At 44.0% G+C, this 20354-nt stretch overlaps 1 protein-coding gene across 3 annotated transcripts in view; it reads left to right on the top strand.

Annotated features, from left to right (window-relative positions):
• ITGB7 (integrin subunit beta 7) overlaps positions 1-20354 on the top strand; it is a 1338809-nt gene that overhangs the window by 961635 nt on the left and 356820 nt on the right. For all 3 annotated transcript variants that reach the window (XM_085654657.1, XM_085654656.1, XM_085654658.1), the window contains one exon: positions 7597-7686. In XM_085654657.1, coding sequence (XP_085510783.1) covers positions 7597-7686 — 90 coding nt within the window. The remainder of the gene's footprint in view (positions 1-7596; positions 7687-20354) is intronic.

Genomic DNA, 20354 nt, shown 5'->3' with positions numbered 1-20354 from the left:
AAAGGGCTGAAATATACAATAGAGGAGGTCGAGAAGGATGACATGGGGCGGTTTGTTATTCTAACTGGTCTCCTGCGAGGGCAAAGGCTAGCTGTGGTGAATATATATGGGCCTAATGTGGATGATCCGCAGTTCTACCAGTCACTGTGGAACAAACTGCGTGAACTACAGGCCCCTCACGTGATATGGGGTGGAGACTTTAATCTTGCGCTCTGCGATGACACTGACCGATCTGGGGCGACAACGGAGCCACACAGGCGTGCACTCCATGTCCTCCAGGACATAATGGTGGATAGGGCACTCACTGATATTTGGAGGAGTAGGCACCCGGCTGAGCTGGAAGCCACCCATGTGACTACGTCGCGCGGCAGCTGGTCCCGTATTGACTACTGGTTGGTGTCTGGGGACGTTGCACTGTGGACGAGGGAGGTTCGTCACCTACCCAGAACACTATCTGATCACGGCCCCGTGCTCCTCACCCTGGAGCTCCCGAACTACACGCCACCTCCATTCAGTTGGAGATTCAATGCTAAAGCACTCATAGACCCCATTTACGCTGATACTATTGGGCAGGCGATACGGGAATATTTTGACAATAATGCATCTACTGCGACCGACCCGGGAGTGCTCTGGGAGGCCTGCAAGGCCACCATACGTGGCGTCTGCATAAGCACCAATGCAGGCATCCTTAAAGACATCCAACAGCAGCTCAGAGCCAGAGAAGACAAGCTCCGAGTTTTAGAACGTGAATACGAGAGCACACAAAATGTTCGGCTACTAGGGGACATTCGGACAACCCTGTCCGAATTTCAGAGTCTCGCGGATGATGAAATTAAATACACCATGAAACGACAGGTGGCGAGGGCCTATGGGGAGGGCGGCAGACCGGGCAGGCGCTTGGCGGCTAACATATGCGAGGGACGTGCCCCGCAGAACATACAGGTGATTCGTGGACACCAAGGGGAGCGGAAGTATGGTGAGCAAGAAATACTGGGGGAATTTATGGCTACGTACAGAGAGCTGTACGCTTCCAGGCCGACGGCCACTGAGGCTGAAATCGTGGAGTACCTCGAGGACGTGGCGATAGCGTGGCTATCGGACGCGCACCGCGAATACCTATCCCAACCCATCACAGTAGAGGAGGTCACAGAAATAATTAAGTCGCTGCCGAATGGTAAGGCTCCGGGCCCTGATGGCTTTACGTGCGAATTTTATAAGACGTTTGTTGACCAGTTGGCCCCCCGTCTGGTGGAAATGTATGGTAACGCTCATGAGCAGCAACACCTGCCGCCAACCCTACGGGAAGCAATACTACTAGCACTTCCCAAACCACAGAAAGATCCGGAGCTTTGCGACTCCTATAGACCATTGTCCCTCATAAACGTGGACAACAAGATAATGGCCAAACTGCTTGCTGCCCGACTGAACCCGCTGATGCCCAGATTGATCTTGCCCGACCAGTCTGGATTCATACCAGAGCGCTCCACTGCGCACAATACGCGAACGTTGTTTGCGCTTTCACACTATTTAACGCCTGAGACGAAGGCGGCGGCGGTCTTTTTGGACGCAGCCAAGGCCTTTGACTCTCTAGAATGGACATATATGACTACGGTGCTGCGGAGGATGGGCTTCCCACCCATGTTCCTCCAATGGATCCAATTATTATATGATGCACCTGTGGCGCGGATTCGGGTGAATAACTATATCTCAGACACCATTGATATTCGGAGGGGGACGAGGCAGGGATGCCCGCTGTCCCCTCTCTTGTTTGCAATAGCACTGGAGCCCCTTGCCTGCAAGATAAGACAGGGGCATCACTATTCGGCCCTGCAGTTTCCTCAGCGGCCGTTGCACATCTCACTGTACGCAGATGATATGCTGCTCTACGTGAGGGACCCACAGGCCAATTTGAATCCACTGTTGAGGGAATATATAAAATTCGCGCGTCAATCTGGTGTCACTATAAATTGGGCCAAATCCCTGATTATTCCCTTGACTGACAACACGCACCCGCACTCCATGGATTATCCTTTGGAGTGGAAAACGGACCCGATAAAATATCTGGGTGTGTGGTTTCACAGGGACCCGGAAATCGTGATCAGGACTAACTATGGGACGGTGATTGACACACTAGAGGAGAAGGTGGGGAGATGGATTCAGCTGCCTTTATCGCTGGCTGACCGTATTGCTATCGTCAAAATGGTGATCCTGCCGAAGTTACTCTACCTGTTCACTAACATCCCTATACACCCCCCAATGGAGGTGTTCCGCAGGATTGCCTCGATGGTCCTCCGGCTTATCTGGGCGGGAAAGACGGCTAGGGTGGAGATGCGGACACTCACGTTACCGTACAGTCGAGGAGGGTTCGGGGTCCCAGACCTCTATCTCTACTATCTTTGTGCGCAGGCACAATACGCACATTATTGGTACCACAAAATCCCATTTCTCACCCACACTGCGATTGAGGAGGGGGATGCTATGCCTATTCCACTTGAGGCGATTATCACCCATCGTCGGCCCCCCTTGCACATGCAAGCCATAAACACCATAGACGCTACGAACAAAGCATGGCATACCATGGGCAAAATGGCCAATAAACTGCCGCTGTATGCCCCGGCGCTCCGGCTCCAATGGCATCCGGATATCTCGGTAACACAAGAAAGAGTGGGGTTGGACTTGCTGCGCCAAGTAGGCATCGACACCGTGGGGGACCTGTACGAAGATGGGACCTTTAAAACACTCGAGCACCTAACATTCATTAGTAACATGTCTGCATTATTTCGCTTAAATTATCATAGGTTGCAAAGAGCTGTGAAGCGACTGTACCCAACGTACCCGTTGGAACCGCCGGAACTGACCGCGTTGCAATGGCTGATCACCACACCTGCGAGCAGACACCTGGTATCTACACTATATACAAAAATGCAGGGGGACATAGCGGCGAACACACACGCTTCCATGGAGAAGTGGAACAGCTCTCTGGACACTCAGTTAACGGAGGAGGAATGGGCTACTGCCTGTACCCTGACGGGAATGCTGACACCTAATGGGAACCTCCGCATACTACACTTCAAATACCTACACCAGACGTACTACACACCGGCTAGGCTGCACCGCTATGGGCTGCGTGGGGATTCTAGATGCGAACGTTGCGGGGCTGAAGGTGCAGATTTCATTCATCTGGCATGGTCGTGCGAGGCAGTGGGGGAATACTGGGAGCAGGGGACGAAATTACTGGGGGTCATGGTGGGCGGTGAGGTGCGCTGCAAGGCCAAAGCCTGTTTGCTGGGACTGCTGCCTGAGTTTCGGGCCCTAAAGCGCAGATTCTGTGTGATTGCGTTGCTAATGGCCAAAAGAAGGGTCTCGCTATGTTGGAATGGAAGGCGGATCCCAAAACCGAAGGACTGGCTTACGGACTTAACGTACTGTAGAGATACCCTGAGGACTTACGAAGAAGAACTCCCTGCTGGATCAACACCCAGAGACTACTGGGCATACTTAACCCACTATCTCCAAAATGTTTCAACAGAATCATCAAGCGATTAGCATATAAGTGGAAGGGTGGTGGGTATAGAAGACCTCTGATTAGGAAACGAACAGACAACTTGGATGAAGGATGCTGTTGTGCTGTGACCGCAATGTTATGGTTGTTGTTTGATTGTACACAATTACAAATGCCAATAAAAAAAAATAAAAAAAAATGAACTTAATGGTGTAAAAGTCACAGCTGATAGATATGAGGACATATGGAACAGTAAAGATACAGACATTCACTGACTAATTAACCACATAGACAGGCTGTGATCCGAAGGGGTGTAGAATGAATACAAGGTAAAGTCTCTTATAAACAAAAGCTGTCATCCAGCGTGCCTTAGATCTAATGTGTGTTAGCGATATCCCAAATACTCGCAACAGGCGTGGTGTTCCTTGCTGGTGGACCAGGTAAATAAAGAGCTACGAGTAAGGGTAGGGAGTCAACCAAACCGCCGGTGCTTCACAAGGAGTAGAAAGCCTGGCGTTAGGGGGGGACCCGTAAGCTCGCGCTAGCAGTGTTATTATTATTACGTGGTCTCTTATCGATTCACCTCCACCCTTCTCTTTCCTTTGAGGAACTACTGGTAACATTCTTCTTGAGAGTCTCATTTATGTATAAGAACAAATTTCAGTAATGAAACATAAAAAGATTCTGAATTCAGGAATATGTTGTATTAGTAGGACGTTGTGTTGTACTAGTACCGAAATACTAGGCATGAGCTGCACAAGCACTGAGGAGCACTGGCAGAACTATATAGGGCTTTCATGCAGAAAAAGCACAAGGTGCCTCATGGAATGGGATCTTCTTTTGGCAGAGGCTATACCTGGGAAATGGGTTTCAATATACATCACTGTGAGAAATTAGGTTATTGGTGGTGAGGGGAGGAGGCCCCAGTCATGCAACAAAGATCACTCCTTGTCAGAGTGAACCACAAAAGTCACTAAATTAACTTGTGCTTAACCCTCTGTTAGCTTGGCACAAAAGCAGTCAGGCTTGACTTAGAGGCAGTAATTCTCACATCTGATTTAAATCCCCCTTTCATTCTTTCTTCCCACATCCTATAGTCTGCCACCGTATCTGTAGGTCGTTCCTATTCAGGACACTAAACGTTACCGCAGTTGGCGGGCTATCCTTTCCCCACTGTCTCCTAGGAGACAGTGACAGTCTGTGCGCTGTAGCGCAAGCACTCTAGACCAGCAGCCATATTGATTAGCGTGGGCCTCTTGCCATGTCTTAAAGCATCACAGACACTGACAGGTAATTTTACCATGGTGCATTGAAAGCTGCCGGTCATTCTCTTGAAGAGGTCTCCCTTCTCTCCTACGCTTACGCCGCTTGATTGAGTGCCTTGGCTCACTGAGGGTGAGTAATATTAAAACATAACTAAGTTTATATTCCCTTTGAGTACTTTTAAACTAAACTGTAACACAATTTTTCAGGTGACCAGCAACCATGCAGTGAGTACAATACATTACACAGGTTATTGGTATCAGATATCTCACCTGTGTTGGACTATATTCGCTCTTACTACTTAGTCAGTGTAGGTAAACTTTATCAGCATTTTAGATTCCCAATCCAGACATCAACTTCTCCAATTCATTTTTGGTTTTTGCTCCAGACGTCCCATTCATACCCTTATCCTGAGGGGACCCCTGTACCTTGAGGAGGGTCGAAACATCATCAACAAAAACACAAACAAACAAGAATTTCATATTGGCCTAATAGTTTTAATTGTGTTTGTTGTTTGTTAGGAAAAACACCAAACAATTTGTTTATACTTCACATGCACTTGTTTTATGCCAGTTTGGATAGTGGTATTCTTGTTCACTGGGACACATTGCACAAATATATTGACTGTGACAATAACAGTTGATGCTGTCTAAAACAAACTGTTTGGGATACATCTTGGTCTGGATATGACCAAGTTTCTTAGTTGCGTACAACCAAGTTGACTGATTAATAGGAAGTGGATTAAAGTATTTATGCAGTGCACAAACAGCAATAAACTGAAAACACAACACAACAAAAATCACAAATCAAGTTAGGAACAATAGAGTAGTTTTCAATTAATAAAATGACACCAAAATGAATAAAATCCAAACAGTAGAAGCAGAGATATTTATGTTTATAGTTTTAGGTTATAAAAAAGGGCTAAAAGGCACCAAGCGCCAAATGTGGATATCTGGCTGCACTGGACCAGGACAAAGTCACAAGTCATAATTTCACCCCCATTTGCCCCCAATCTCCTTTTGGAGTTAAGCCATCACCCTTGGGATGAGAAAAACATGTGGTAAAAGATAACGGTGACACACCCTGGAGTCTAGAATGGGATTCACTGGCAATGTCCTTCGCTGGTTCTCCTTCTACCTATCTATTTGACACCAGCTGGTTCACATGGGCTCGTCCAGTTCACAAAATATCTCTGTCACATGTGGAGTTCCCCAGGATTCCATACTGTTTCCTTTCATCTTGAACCTATACATGGAGCCTCTTAGTGCTCTACTTACAGATAACAGCATCAAGATTCACCAAAATGCCAGTGATAAACAGCTCTACTTAAAGGTTTCCTCTGCTTCAGACATCATCTAGATCTACTTGTCTAGCACCCAGGCCGGACTGGGAAGTCAAAGCAGCCCTGAACAAATTTGTCAGACCAACCCTCATACTTCATGTAGCGAGAAAGAGCAGTGAGCAAGCCTGACTACTGCAAGAGGGTGGAAAAAATTGGAAATAAAGTCCTTTTTATCAGAATCAAACCTTGTCTAATCATTGAATGGATGGGTCGAGATTTGAGACAGGGCTGCCTAGCTCTATGAATGAATAGTTGGATGGGAAAGGAGTGGGTGGATGAAATAATTGACGAAAGGATGACAATGAATAAAGACGTTTAGCTAAGTGAAGCAAATGGTCTCAATGCATTGACTGAGGGTGAGTGCTTTGCTTTTCATTTTAGCTTCTGCAATGAAACAACACCTTCCCCAACATTACTACTACTGCCAATGCTTATGAAACATGTAGAGCCTGATTTTAACACAGTTCTGTGACTTGGCATCTCAAAGACCTAAACATAAAGCATTAAGCTTTGATCTAAAATAAGGGAAACAATGAGATAACCACATAGTGGCTGAAGTGAGTGATCATAGACAATAACTTTTTTTCAGAGTGGCTCCTTTTGCTTCATCACCACATTAGAGCACCTTGAAATACATCAGTCCAGGTGAGCGCTGCACAAAAAGCAAGACTATAATGTTATTCTGTCTATAGAAACACCATAGGACAAGCATAGAGGACAAAAGACAGCCTTCCTCTTGGTTCACTAGCAAGATTGTTGTCAGAAAGTAAATATAAGCTCGTTAGTACGTACACTGACAAAGAATAAGGAAAAAGGAGGTAATAAATATTGCGCCACGTTACCGATTAGACAGATACAACTGCTGGGATATCAATGCAATTCAGTTTCATATAAACAGCAGAATTATTTAGTCAAACGAAGACATCTGATGTGTTTCAACTGATATGTTATGAGATAACAGGGTTTTTAGAGCTATACAAAATCTCTCCCCAAGTCTGCCTCACATTTAACAGGTAATTGAATATGAAAAAGTGTAACAAGTGGGCAGGTCACACATCACTGGCACCAGAAATTTGGATAAATGTATTCGATGCCAGGTAGGATTCACATTGAACAATGCCTGAACCTTTGCTAGTGCAAGTGTACAATTTGTGTAACAACTCCCCACCCATCAATTTTTTTAAAAAGTCATGAAAAGTAATTTAACAGACCTTATCATTGTTTTATGAAAATGCTCCTGTAGAGATTTCTCTTCCTCAGGACAGCATGGTGAAGACGGCCCAAATGTCTTCAGCTCAGGTGCATGAAGACAGTATGCTCTATAACAAATGGTATCGTATGTTGAAACCTGCCCTGGGGAAGGAGAAGACAACATAAGCGAGCTTTACCTAAGAGAGGTGCCAAGATATTTTAAGGAAGAACACTGCACACGAGTTGGCTGATATGTGTGTGTTTGTGTGTACATTGAACAATGTTTCTCTATTTTTAGGAGCTGAGCCAAATGATCCCCAAATCTGTGGTCGGAGAGTTAAAGGAGGATTCAAGTAATGTCATCCAACTTATTTCCGAGGCATATAACGTGAGTACAAAATAGCTAGGAGTTGGAGCAATAGTAGAAAGAGCAGGATTAGAAACAAATGGGGACCACCCCAATCAAGCTCTAGCCATTGAGCCTTCTCTAACTTGAACCCTAATCCTCAAATAAACATAATCCTAACCCTAATGTTTTCCTTCAGTCTGAACCAATCCCTTTCCATTACACTAACTATGTTACCCTAACACTTAACTGCAACCCTTAATTTAACCTCATCCTTTATCCTTACTACCCGTTGCAATAATCCTATCAATCTTAATACTAACTCTTAAACCTAACCCTTCACCCAAACCGTTACATTAAACCCATCCCTTTACCTAGCCCTTCACCATACCAAAACCATAGTCATGTCAGCACACTGTCTGTTTTTCAAACTACCATTTTCTACAGAAAATTCTTGAAATTCTGGATTGTTTGTGAACCTGGGCTGCTATTACTAGTATATTTTTCTGCCAACCAGAAAATCATGATCTCTCACTTAGGCAACGTGGCAGTTATTTATTCATACTTCTAGTATTTAAATATACATGAGAGCATTTACGTAGTCTGAACGTAGCTCGATGCAATAGAGTGCTGCAGAGGAGCGGGAAAGGGGGGTTACATTGGTCAGTAAAGGAATTAGCCAAATGGTGGGATTATAGTTTGATGACAACAATATTATTATGCAAACACAAGGAAATGATGGACGGAGTGCTGAAACTTTTCAAACACTCACCCCCAGTCACAGATCTGGGTTGAATCCATCATCATTCTTTAGCTCACTGTGCCACCCCAGTTCAGATACTGCTATATGCAAATCAGTCTTGACCCTGTGCCTCATGGGAACAGTCCAGCCCGAACTTCCAAGCCAGGTCTTCTCTGAAAAGTTTCAGCTTTCCGTCCATCATCTCCTTCTGTTTGCTTTAACAATATTGTTATGCCTGAGAGTAATTTTAATTACACCGGAGTAATTGATGCGGAATTACTAATAATTACGTCAGCTCATGTAATTAGGAATGATTTTAGGGATGGCAGGGGAATTAGCATGGAAACAATGGGGCAGATTTATAATAACTGGCGCATCCCTGCATATCAGCAGGGATGCACCAGTTATTGTGCACCACAGCTCCGCCACCATGGATGCGCCGCATTTACAATGCGGCGCACCATGGGGCAAAAACGGCACAGATGCATGACGCATCTGTGCCGTAAAAGTGGCGCATTGCTGGAGTTGCGTCGCAAGCGCGACACAGCTCCAACAATGCTTTGGGGGGACCTATCTCCACAATGCTGCGTCAATCCTTACGCCTGCTTCAAGCAGGCGCAGGGTTTTGACGCAGCATGGGCTCAAAAGTGACTGAGTGATATCTTGTAGATTTCACTCAGCCACTTTTCGGAGGCGTTACTGCGCCGGAACGCCCCCACCTGTGCAGGTACACCCACATGTGGCGCAAGCTTTACAACGTGACGCATCTCCCTAGATGCGTCCCGTTGTAAATGGGGAGCAATATGGCGCAGGATTTAAGCCGCCGCTGCGTCACAAAAGTGACGCAACGGCGGCGTAAATGAGGCTCAAGTCCGTTATAAATCTGCCCCAATGAATTTAGCGAGCAGCTGCTCATGCCGTTGTTCATGCTATTTTGAGCTAAAAAACTATTGCTAATTGCCAGGAGTAACTGGGGAAAATCCTACCTTAACAGCACATTTACCGAGCGCGAACGGCTGCTTGTGCTGGAATTGATATTTAGTTGCATTTAGCACTACTTCATAGCGTAAAATCTGTCTTCCCATCTTTTTTGGACGCGAGGAGGCATTTTTGCTGTAAGAAAATAGCACTTCCTCTTCTCGGGGAATTCCACATAATCTTGTAGAATGGTTAGTTGTTTGGTATGACTATGCTACACTGAGTTATGCGAGTTGCTCTCACCCCTAATTATTGAGGCCCGAACAACACTACATTGCCAGAGAGCCTTGAGTAAAAAGCTTCAGTATGATGTTTCAATAATAGCAAGGGTTATCACTGACTTAGTGTGTTCTGACCATATTGTGCACTGGGCCAAGGGTTTGTCTTAGGAAACGTGACACAGATAGGTTTTAGTTCCTGTGTCAATGGGGATGTTGGGTTGGATAAAAAGAGCTGCCCACATGATGAGTGGTTGATGTAACAGATTTAGAACAAGGGCGGAGGAGAATTGAAGCACTGTAGAAAAACCTATCAAATAAGAGTTTTATATTCTTTTTTAAAAGCACCTGCAAAATAAATAGGTGTGTGGCTGCAGAGCTATTGGCTTTGGCAATGCTTATTTTATTTGCTACAGTTTAATATTACTTTACCGGTCCAAGAAATCAACACATTGGGCATCTTGGAAAGGCAAGGTAATGGTAAGTATAACAAAAAGCATTATAAAATGACTGTGCCTTCACATGCAAGCCTGTCGACCGACAACTGTCGGAACAATCCTGTATTGGGTTGTGTTATACTTTGTGAAAAAAAACATTCTAAGATGGCCATCTGTACATATGAATACATGTGCAAGCGTAGACCTCAATGTAATAATGCTTTTTGTAAAGTATGACAAAATGAAAGATCGTCACATGCGTGTATGAAAGCACGCACGTATACGTACTACCGTCTTGGAATGATTTTTAATGGAGTATAAAAAACATTCAAACTTGTTAACCCATATGCGTGCATGTGGACCCCTGCAACGTATTGAAGCCATCTTGAAAGCATTTGGTATACTTTATTATTAGCTTACCATTCCAAGATGGTAGACGGCCATTTTGGAATTGTAAAATAATAATAAAGTATGGCTGGGATGCCTTGCACATTAAGAAAATCAAGCAAGCTGAGTGGCAGTGTGTGTAGAACTGCCAGTTTTAATAAGAGGAAACTTTGCCTTACAAACCCTGGCACTGAAGTGCACTACATAACGTGGGGATGATCAGAGGGAAAATGCTGTCACTCACCATGATGGGATCCAGTGGCTGAAGTGGGCTGACTCATAGTTCTATTCTGTAAACTCTGGTGGAAGGAAGCAATATATTAATGACACTAGCATAGCCTAATGGAAGATCGGAGCTAACTGAAAGGCCCATGTAAGTATGTATAGGTTTTAACAGAACAACTTAGCTATCGTGGGACATAATAAAAAAGAGATAATACTTAACATTCCTTGAGATGAAGTCGGTCCACATTTTTGATGCACCACATGTATGCCTCCAGAGATACTAGGTTTATTACTGAGGTATTAGCATGTACATGAAGAATATTAAGGGGGTTTTATGTCTTGTCTAGGCTTCCCTGGGCAGTTAGTGTTGCTTCTGGCGGGTTCTCTGTTGAGGAACTGTTGTATTCAAAGTACTTTTTGGTCTGTTTAGTGACTGCCAAATATTCCTATTCGTGTCTTGATTCTTGAACGGGTAGTGTCCTAGAACATAGTTCAATGTAGTGAAGGTCACTGTCCAGTTACAGATACAGAGATAGATCCTTTAAAGAGAATATGTATTTATTTAGAGAAACGAAATGTAGAACAGCCATAGTGAGAATATGAAAGTACAGTCCTGGCACCTTCTGTGACTGACATACCCCTACTCCCTACTCCAACAGTTCCCCAGCATTTACTTTATTAACCTTCAGGTCTCCGTTCATTTACTATGTGGCTTTTTTTCACTCCCTTACCAATGGAATCTAGTTGTCGGACAGAATGATACAAAGTATAAAACATTAAATATATGTCAGCTCTTAGTCCTAGTTTTGCGGCTACCTGCAGCGTAAGGGTGGTTAACTCAGTGGGCTTCAGCACATGCAGAAGACAATAAACCAAGAGTGTCACAAAGAACAAAAAATGTTTGAAAACACTCCAAACCCCACAACACAAAAGTTAATTGGGATTCCAACCCACAGAAAAGCATATAGTTACCTTCATTATGAGCTTTTCCCACAATCAATTCGTGGTTATCATGCCACTGTGTGGAGGTACAGGAATCTACTTTCACCGCTGTTAAAACTGAGCTTTTGGGACTTGGTACCAAGCACCCATGCATGCACAATAAACAGCTGTCCCTCTGTGTAATTGCCCCTGTGTATGCGCCAAACAGTTCCCAACGATGTGACTTATTGGTTAAGTGGCTAAGGTAATGCTTGGACACAGGCAGAAGACCTCTCTAGGACATCAGCGCTCAGTGAGCCATGTGAAGGTGAAAGAAAAGACGGGGAATCGAAAGGACTCTATCACAGCTAGAGTCCAAAAGGAGACATAAAACAGACCTACCAGAGACCTGGCAGGGTATTTGTAGATGGACCGCCACAAACCCCCCAGAGTGAGTACGCTCTCTCAGGGGGGTCATTTATAGCATGGCAGGTTTGAGAAACTGCAATAGGCGGCTGGTTCTCCCTCTACATCAAATTCATCTAAAGGAAGGGAAATCGATGGATTCCTAACAGCAGAAAACCTTAGCTCAGCAGTCGGTCTACCACTAGGGAGTTGGGTCACCGTGGATTTCCCAGCAAGTGACTGCCATATGAGCCATGGCGTACCTAGGCAGGGAAAACAGACAGGCCCTGATGCTCAGTGGGGAAAAAACGACATCTCAGGGATTTTATTATTTTGTTTTTTTTCTGAAACAAACACCCTAACCTCTGCAGTCCACGAAAATTCATCATCTGCACACCCATATCAGGAGAAAAGCATTCAGAACAAAACCTTGTACAATTATGCTTCTATACCCTTGTTAGCTAAATACATGGGCTTTTATAGTAGCTCGCACAAAGTAAAAAAGTTTGAAAGGAGATTTGAATGTTTCCACGATGTCCATGAGAATATGTGGTGGAAACGGTACACATGTAGAGCACAATACCAGCAATGAAAACTTGTTTGCCATGCAGCTCATACATATACGCGATCAGTAATGATGCACCACTAAGTGGGAAAGTCACAATTAAAGATGTGAAATGTCACAAATATGCAAACCTACGCAACATAGCACGCAACACAAAGAACCATAATGCATTATTTTATAGAGAAAAGGGTCAAAGGTTAATCAAGCAATCAATATTCTTGTATAGGGCCACTACTCACCCGTTAGGGTCTCAAGGCGCTGAGAGAGGGGTGGAGCTGTGGTTCAGTCAAAGATTCAGGTCTTGAGGTCCTTCCTGAATTGAGGCAGTGACGGTGATTGCCTGAGATGTAGAGGCAAGGCGTTCCAAGTCTTCGCAGCGAGGTACGAGAAGAATCTTCCTACAGCCGTGGTCTTGCGAATCCATGGGATGGTAACAATGACCAGTTGGGGGGAGCAGAGATGTCTGTTGGGAGTGTATAAGGAGAGGCGGTGTTTGAGGTATGCAGGTCTGCCGTTGTGGAGGGCTTTGTAGGCGTGTGTGAGGAGCTTGAAGGTTATTCTTTTGTTGATAGGTAGCCAGCGAAGGTCTCTCAGGTGACCGGTGATGTGACTGCGGGGGGGGGGGGATGTTCAGGATGAGTCTGACGGAGGCGTTCAGGAAGTTCTGCAGTTTCTTTAGAAGTTTTTGGGTGGTGCCAGTATAGAGTGCATTGCTGTAGTCGAGTCTACAGCTGACAAGTGCATGGATGACTGTTATAGTTTAAGGGGTAACAGGTAATAGGCCTCGATGGATCTCCATTACAAAGTGTCGCCATGAATCTTTTGAAAATGGGAAACAGCAGTTACACTTATGTAAGTAAGGGAGTCACAATAAATGTAACTTTAATATATACACGCAAAGTGGCTGTTCCCCATTCTCAACAAATCTGTAGATTCCACAGCAATGAGAACAGAAAATGGTAGAGGATAATCAGCATTGGGCAGTTTAGGCCTGGTAAATAGAATAGGAAGAACTTCCCAACCAATATGTGCATTCCACTGGGTGTATCTTTTGAGTACGTAGTGCCTGTAGAAAGCATGTGAAATTGCACACACAGATCCTGTGCATCTTTCTCTGATAGATACAAGTGTGTGGCATGTTATAGAGACTACCTTAGTTCAGATGGAGTGTTCATGGACCCTGGGTGGAGGATTATTTCCACACAGAGTGTACCTTAATCCGAATGGCACAGTGTAGGAGTGAGATATACATGAAGTGATACAACTATCTATGGAGGCTTTGTTTGCAGCTAACATTAGAAAGATCGATCAGTACAAGTTGCAGCCCTGATTCCATCATGATAAAACATTTAAGGCAAGTTTGCCATCAAGATCATAGAGACTCCCAACCCTAGGAGTGATGGGGGCACAGGAAGTAGGTAGAGAGTAAATTTAGTTCATATAAAAATCTAGCCCCAGCACGGGAACAGATATGATCAAGTCCTTATGACTACATTGCCCTGATGAAACGTGGCATATAGCTTACAGTTCTTTAATGGATCTGCCTAAAGTATGGCCAATAAGAAAGACGTTTCCCGAGAGAGAACCTTCATATTACAGGTGGCTGTAGGTTAAAAGGGTTCATGCATCAATCTGATTTGAAAATCTGACCACCAGTTTCACATCCCAAGAGACGGTGGGTGCCTGACAAGGGGAAATGGTGCATCAGGCCTATCAGATTTCATTTAATAATCTCAATGACTGTGGAGGTTGACTCCAAATGCCTATTTTAATGAACCCCCAAGGTTGCTAAGTAGATCTTGCTGGTGTCTACCAAAATACTGATACAGCTAGATGTCTATAAAAGTCATGTTATACACTGAGCAAATTACTCTTCTATGGTAAAACTCAAAAACAGTTCCTTTCTTCTGCACTGCGCTCTGGTAGAGTGTATCCAGGGCACGAGTTGAGGGTACACGCAGGTACATGTGTCCACCCACTCTTTTCACAGGGTGGACGCCATCCTCCCCTGCCAAGAAGTTAGACCCTACAGAAATCTGCTGAACTTGTCCTGGTGTAAGACACCAGGACGCGTTCAGCAGTGCCTGCACGTTGTCTGCTTTCCTTTTCCAGCAGCAAAGTGCAGGCAGTGAGGGGTGTTTTTTTTTACCTCCAGCCAGGCCGAAGTTAAGGGTCCATCAGGCCTTCGTTTTGTTTGAATATCTTGACTGGAGGCGGCCTGGAACCTCACACAAATGTGAATGCCACAGAGGGAAACAAAGGCACACAGCTTGCTATCGCTTCACAGGTACTTAAGAGAGGCATGCTTTTGCCTTTATTCTGTCCCAGTATATAAGTGCAGACACTGTAAGACTCAGATGGGGTCTGTCCCAGTATTTACACAAATAATTTAAATAGCACTATTTTATTTCTTTCATAGCGCTACGTGTGACGTCATGTGCTGGGATGGCACGCGACATGATGTCACTTGCATAGTGTCTAACTTGGTAAGTCCCCCCACTTCTTTTCATAGGGCTTGTGCCCTGAGTGTATCCAAGTTCTCTTGAAAGAGGCAAAGGTGGGAAAATGCTATTTTCTCAAGATCTCAGCAATGGTGGGGATGGATGCTATGAAATCCTTCCCTTAATGCACAGAAGGCTGGGTTAGGTGGCTGTGATTCTTTGGAGGTACATTTAATTAAACTTGGTATGGTTGTGTTGGAACCACAACGATGACGAGCACCCCAACCTGTCTCTGGTCTTCTGGAGATCATTTGGAAGCAAGAGAATTGCAGAGAATTAATGTTATAATGCTCTTGTCAAGTCCAGCATCAAACTGTAACCAATGGATCCAGTTCCTGGCCCACCCAGGACATGACCTAGTTGCACCTTAAGTTCAGGTGGGTGACAATGGCATTAATGGCGGAACATTGATGGGAACTGAAGGTGAACTTGAGGACTTACTGGTGAATCTCTCAATTGTCAGGAGAGGAGAGATGCCTGCTTGAGAAATGTGGGAGACCAGCGAAAACATGTCTTGGACATCCCGTGCCAAGGCATCAGTACCAGCCGACCAAGTTGTAGGCTTGGTCATCGAAATTAGAAAAGAGCACCGTCACCACTGTGTATTTCATTACTGGAAGGAATGCTCTTAGCCGAAGGAGGACAGATTTCAGAATCAACATGTTTCTGTAAAAGAACAAAGCTATTGTGTTCCACAACACATTCCGGCAGAGAGAAGATCCCCACAGTGAGCTCACCATCCATACTCAGAAGAGATGGCTGTGAAAGGCTGAGGTGCATTGCCTTGTGAGTTTGGGAGCATATGCCAAAAACCTCAAGGTTGGAACGAATGACAAAAGGACTGGAACAGACTTTAACTGGCTCTCTGACAACTGATCACTGGTCTCCACTAGGTGGAAAAGCAAGGAATGCATGTAGAGCTTAGCATAAGGAGTCACCCATCTGCAGGCTCCTTTAGTCCAGAAGCCTCTAACACTAGCAAGCTTAATGGCTTTGTTGCTGAGGAAGTGCTCTATTGTCTTGCTGATGACCATGTCCATGGGATAAAGCCCTTGAGTCAAGTTCAGAAATGCCCAGAGGATCAAGGATAATTTTGCTGTCAGAGAACTCACCTTTTAATACAGTCTAGGTTTATGACTAGGATAGACACTGTTGCCTCCAAGACAATGCTCCGATGAGATAGCTGTGAAAGCAACTGGGGCCATGATCATGATGAAGATCTAGGGACTGCATTCAAACTAAATGGGATCATCATGTCCTAATTTTCCTTCAAGTATGCTTTTTAACAATCTCCACTATCTGATGTAGATGTGAGAAAATCTGTTGCAGGATTAGTAAGTATCCTGAATCTTTCGGTCTTGGCATGTTTGTTAACAAACACCCTACTTGTTTATTTGATATTTTGGAACCAAAATGAAAGATTGGACAGCCAGACTTTGCATTCATTTATGCAAGCAAGATCATATAATACCAGGCTTGAACGCCCTATACTGGCTTCCAGTTGACACCAGGATCAAGTTAAAAAAAAATTCTCCCTAATGCACAAATCACAAAGCTTTGGTTATCCTCATAAACTGGCATAACACTATGATCCTGACAAGCTTTCCTAGTCAAATAATAGCATTTTAAAAGACTAAAGCATTGTAGAAGGTCCTTGGGAGTCTGGGGTCTGAAGCTATGGAGCTGCCTTAGCCCCCTCTTATTGCTGGTGCCATTTACTTCAGTTCAGGAAACTCATGAACATTTCAAAGAGGTATTCAGCTATGCTCTTGTTCCCCTGGGGCAGTTGAAGAAGGCAAGATCTAGGTTCCCCATATCATGCAGTTTGAGTCTAGTTCTCCTTGATATTTAACTTCATAATATCAAGTATTTGTCCCTCTGCTGACCGCTCTAAAGAGGCCTACAGGACATGTACTGCTAAACACAACTATTAAATGAATACTAAATAAAAAATAAACCAACTCCACAACATTCTTTTGTAGAAGAGACGGACGTTACTGTCCCAGTCAGCCTAGAAGAATAATGTAGATGCCATTGGTTTGAATGTCAGGTGAGGCAGAGCAAAACATGTGTTAAACCATTCTTTACCATATCTAGCACTCAATTATCTTTTGTTAACTACCATGAAAGAAAATAGTTGCTAATGTTTTCCCCCACAATGGTGCTCAATGGAGATGGCAGAATGAGAAATCCTTTGGAAAGGCTGATAGGAGATTTTGCATTTAAAAAAGGGAAAAAGCTGCTTATCATTGCACTTTAATTGTTACTGACCTTTCTAATAAGAGATGTGGGTCTTTTGTTGACTGCTACCATAGCCTTTCAATTGAGTTTTGGGAATGTTTTGTTTCTTCTCCAACACAAATTTTAGTGTGTCTGCATTTTTGTATCCACTTTACTTTGTCACCCACATGAGATCAAAATAGCAAGGAACTAATGCCAGGTAAGTCCAGGACTTTTTGCTGCCACTAGGAAGTCAACGTTGGTAGTCTGAAACAGGAGGAATGCCTCATTGAAACATCGTGGCAAAATTCGCAAGATACCATTTCTGGTGAGCCTACTACAGCACAGATGGATTGATTGCAGGCAAACAATTTCTCTCTATGATTTGCTTCTGATCCTGCTGGGAAGACCAACAAACATATCCATGAAGTCCAATAGTGTTCTGTTATACCTGCCTTAGAGAGACAAAAATCTGTCAGCCACCATAGAGACAGTGGCTGTTTGGCACCCTTTCTTTCCTAGAGAATCCAGCTTTCTGCCTTTCTTTTAGGGGGAAAATGATGATTTTAAGATTAACAAATCATAGAGTTTTATCAGCTGAGACTATCGGGCAAACTGTGTTTCCAGTGAATCTGGAATAAGAGGGATGAGCAATCCGGTATGAGGTTTAGGAAGGAGTGTCTCAAACATCACAAATGAAACAGATATGGTGTGATTGCCCTAGTATTGAGATTCTTTGCTGCTCAGTTTGTGTCCACTTGGAATTGTTCAAATGTTCTCAGTTGAAGGATTGTGTACATTGGCAAGAATTATTGTTGTGGTCGACAAGGGCACCTGCCTGCATCATCAGTGGTATCATCTGTGGGAGACAGCATAATCTCTTGATACATGAAATGGGATGCCATGATTTGCGGACTCCTGTCTGGTCTTTCTGGAAGATAATATAATTTGGAATTCTTCTGGAGCATAATTCTTTCCTCCTGTCTTGAGTGAATCTGTGTGCTGGTGCTCCTTCCTGTTTTTTCATGGGAGGAACTTGTGTACTTGAACTTCCATGCCTCTTATAACTGTACTCCATTCTCATATATGTTTTATCTATGCAGCATGGTATAGAATGTTTCGAAAGAGGAACTCGTAAATTCATACATCCAGTGGTTGCCCCTATGAACAGGCAATTTAAGGGCCCAAGAGGCAATTGTTACATTGACACTCAAATGAATTGCCAGATTGAAGACTATGGGACTATGCACAGGCTTGAACCCCTTTTACAGATGTACGACAGATTGCAGCACAGGTCAACAGACATTCTCCAGGCAAAAACTGGACAATTTGTGCTGATCTGCTATGCATAACTTTCAACACTACCTCATGCACTGCTTGAAGTGCATGCCTGGAAGGAATAAGTAGTTTTACTTACATTAATTAGAATGGAAAAACGTGAAACCATGCCATATTGAGGAGTACATGTTTTTCTGTGTCCCAGTACGTGAAAAACACAAGAACTGGGCGGTGGTGGTTGAGAGACATTCATGCTTGGCCTTTTTTTTTTTTTTAACAGAGTTTTATATAGCGCAAACTTGACCTGAATCGGGTATCAGAGCGCTTTACATAGCAACAGTTGTATTACATGAGGATACATTCATTTTTGGTAGGCACGGGGAGATTAAGTGATTTGCCCAGAATCACAGGATGTGCAGCGTTATTGCCGAGACTCTAACCCAGTTCCCCAGATTCGAGGTAGACCGCCCTAGCATTAGGCCAACTCCTCTCTCACAGTGACACCATTCTATTTGTAAAACGTTTTCAGTCCAATATGTGGCTTATGTAAGTCCCAACAAGTTAGGGAGAAGGAGCAACAGGGCAATATTGTAAATGCAATCATGACACCCAATGGTACTGCAGCAGTCTCTTCAACTATCAAATCATACATGAAACCAAGTGGTACATCTATGCCCTCATAATCAAGTTTGGCAGAACCTACTGAATTGCAAAAAGCACAAATATGTTCCTTGAGGGAAAGAGATGCAACTCTGAACAAGAGCCCTACTTCTTATGTTCACCTCTAAGTGCAGATATCTGTCAAGATCTAATACCGTGCTCTCAGACAGTTAGCTGTAGTATTTCCCAAATTGTATTCTCAGAAGTACCTCAGGTGAAATATATAATTAGCCATTTTTAGGGAAACAGCACTTGCGTGGGTAAACACTGAGATTACAACCTGGATGTATCAAAGTTGCTCGTTTGAGGAAACATTTAAATCATGCCCTTCTCAAGCAGCCAAGAGAACCCTTGAGAATGTTCTTTGCCCAATGATTTGATAAATTTAAAGAACCATTTCCAGGAACCTAGTGCCTCCAGCGGCACAAGGAGAACATTATTTGCTCTATGGGATTCCCCTAAACATGTCAGACACAGGAAATGTGGCTTAATACAGAAACTTAAATTAAATAAATGAGATGCAGAAAAAATTATCTTGCATTTCTTTAAAATTTAGTTTTCTCAGGACACAGAATTCATCCAATCTCCGTGACTGAAACACAGCTGGTGAGGTGACAAGATCAGTTTCAAAAGAAGAAGGACATGGGAATGGTTCGAGACTCGCTTCCTATGGTTGTTTCTTGACCGAAGCGTAGCAGGTTTTGATACATAAGATGACCCATCTGGAGAGGGTCCACTTTTCTACCGCTCTCCCCTTCTTAGCTTGACAGCAACCAACAAAGAGCAGATCATCCTGTTGTTTGTCCTTGCTGTGGTTGAAATCGTAGTTGATCGCCTGCCTCGGATCCAACCGATGCAACTGCTCTTGTCTTTAATGGGATGGTGAGGGGGAACAGGGTTTGGAAGTGATAGACTGTCCCAGGTGGAAGGGGGTCACCACTTTTGGCAGGAAAGCAGTACTTGTTCGCAACACTAATTTGTAGGGATAGAAAGAGGTTAAAGGAAAGCTGGAGCTTAGAGCTTGTGACTCACTCACCATTCTGGCTGACGTGATAGCCACACAAAAAAACATTTTTGAACATCACCATCCTTAAGAGACAACCATACAGGGGCTCAGAAGGATCAAATGGAGTTCCTATTAGAAACACCAACACTAGATTAAGGTCCCTCTGG

Source organism: Triturus cristatus, chromosome 4_1 (genome assembly GCF_964204655.1).
Source record: "Triturus cristatus chromosome 4_1, aTriCri1.1, whole genome shotgun sequence".
Lineage (NCBI taxonomy): Eukaryota > Metazoa > Chordata > Amphibia > Caudata > Salamandridae > Triturus > Triturus cristatus.
This window is presented reverse-complemented; position numbering and strand designations above follow the sequence as displayed.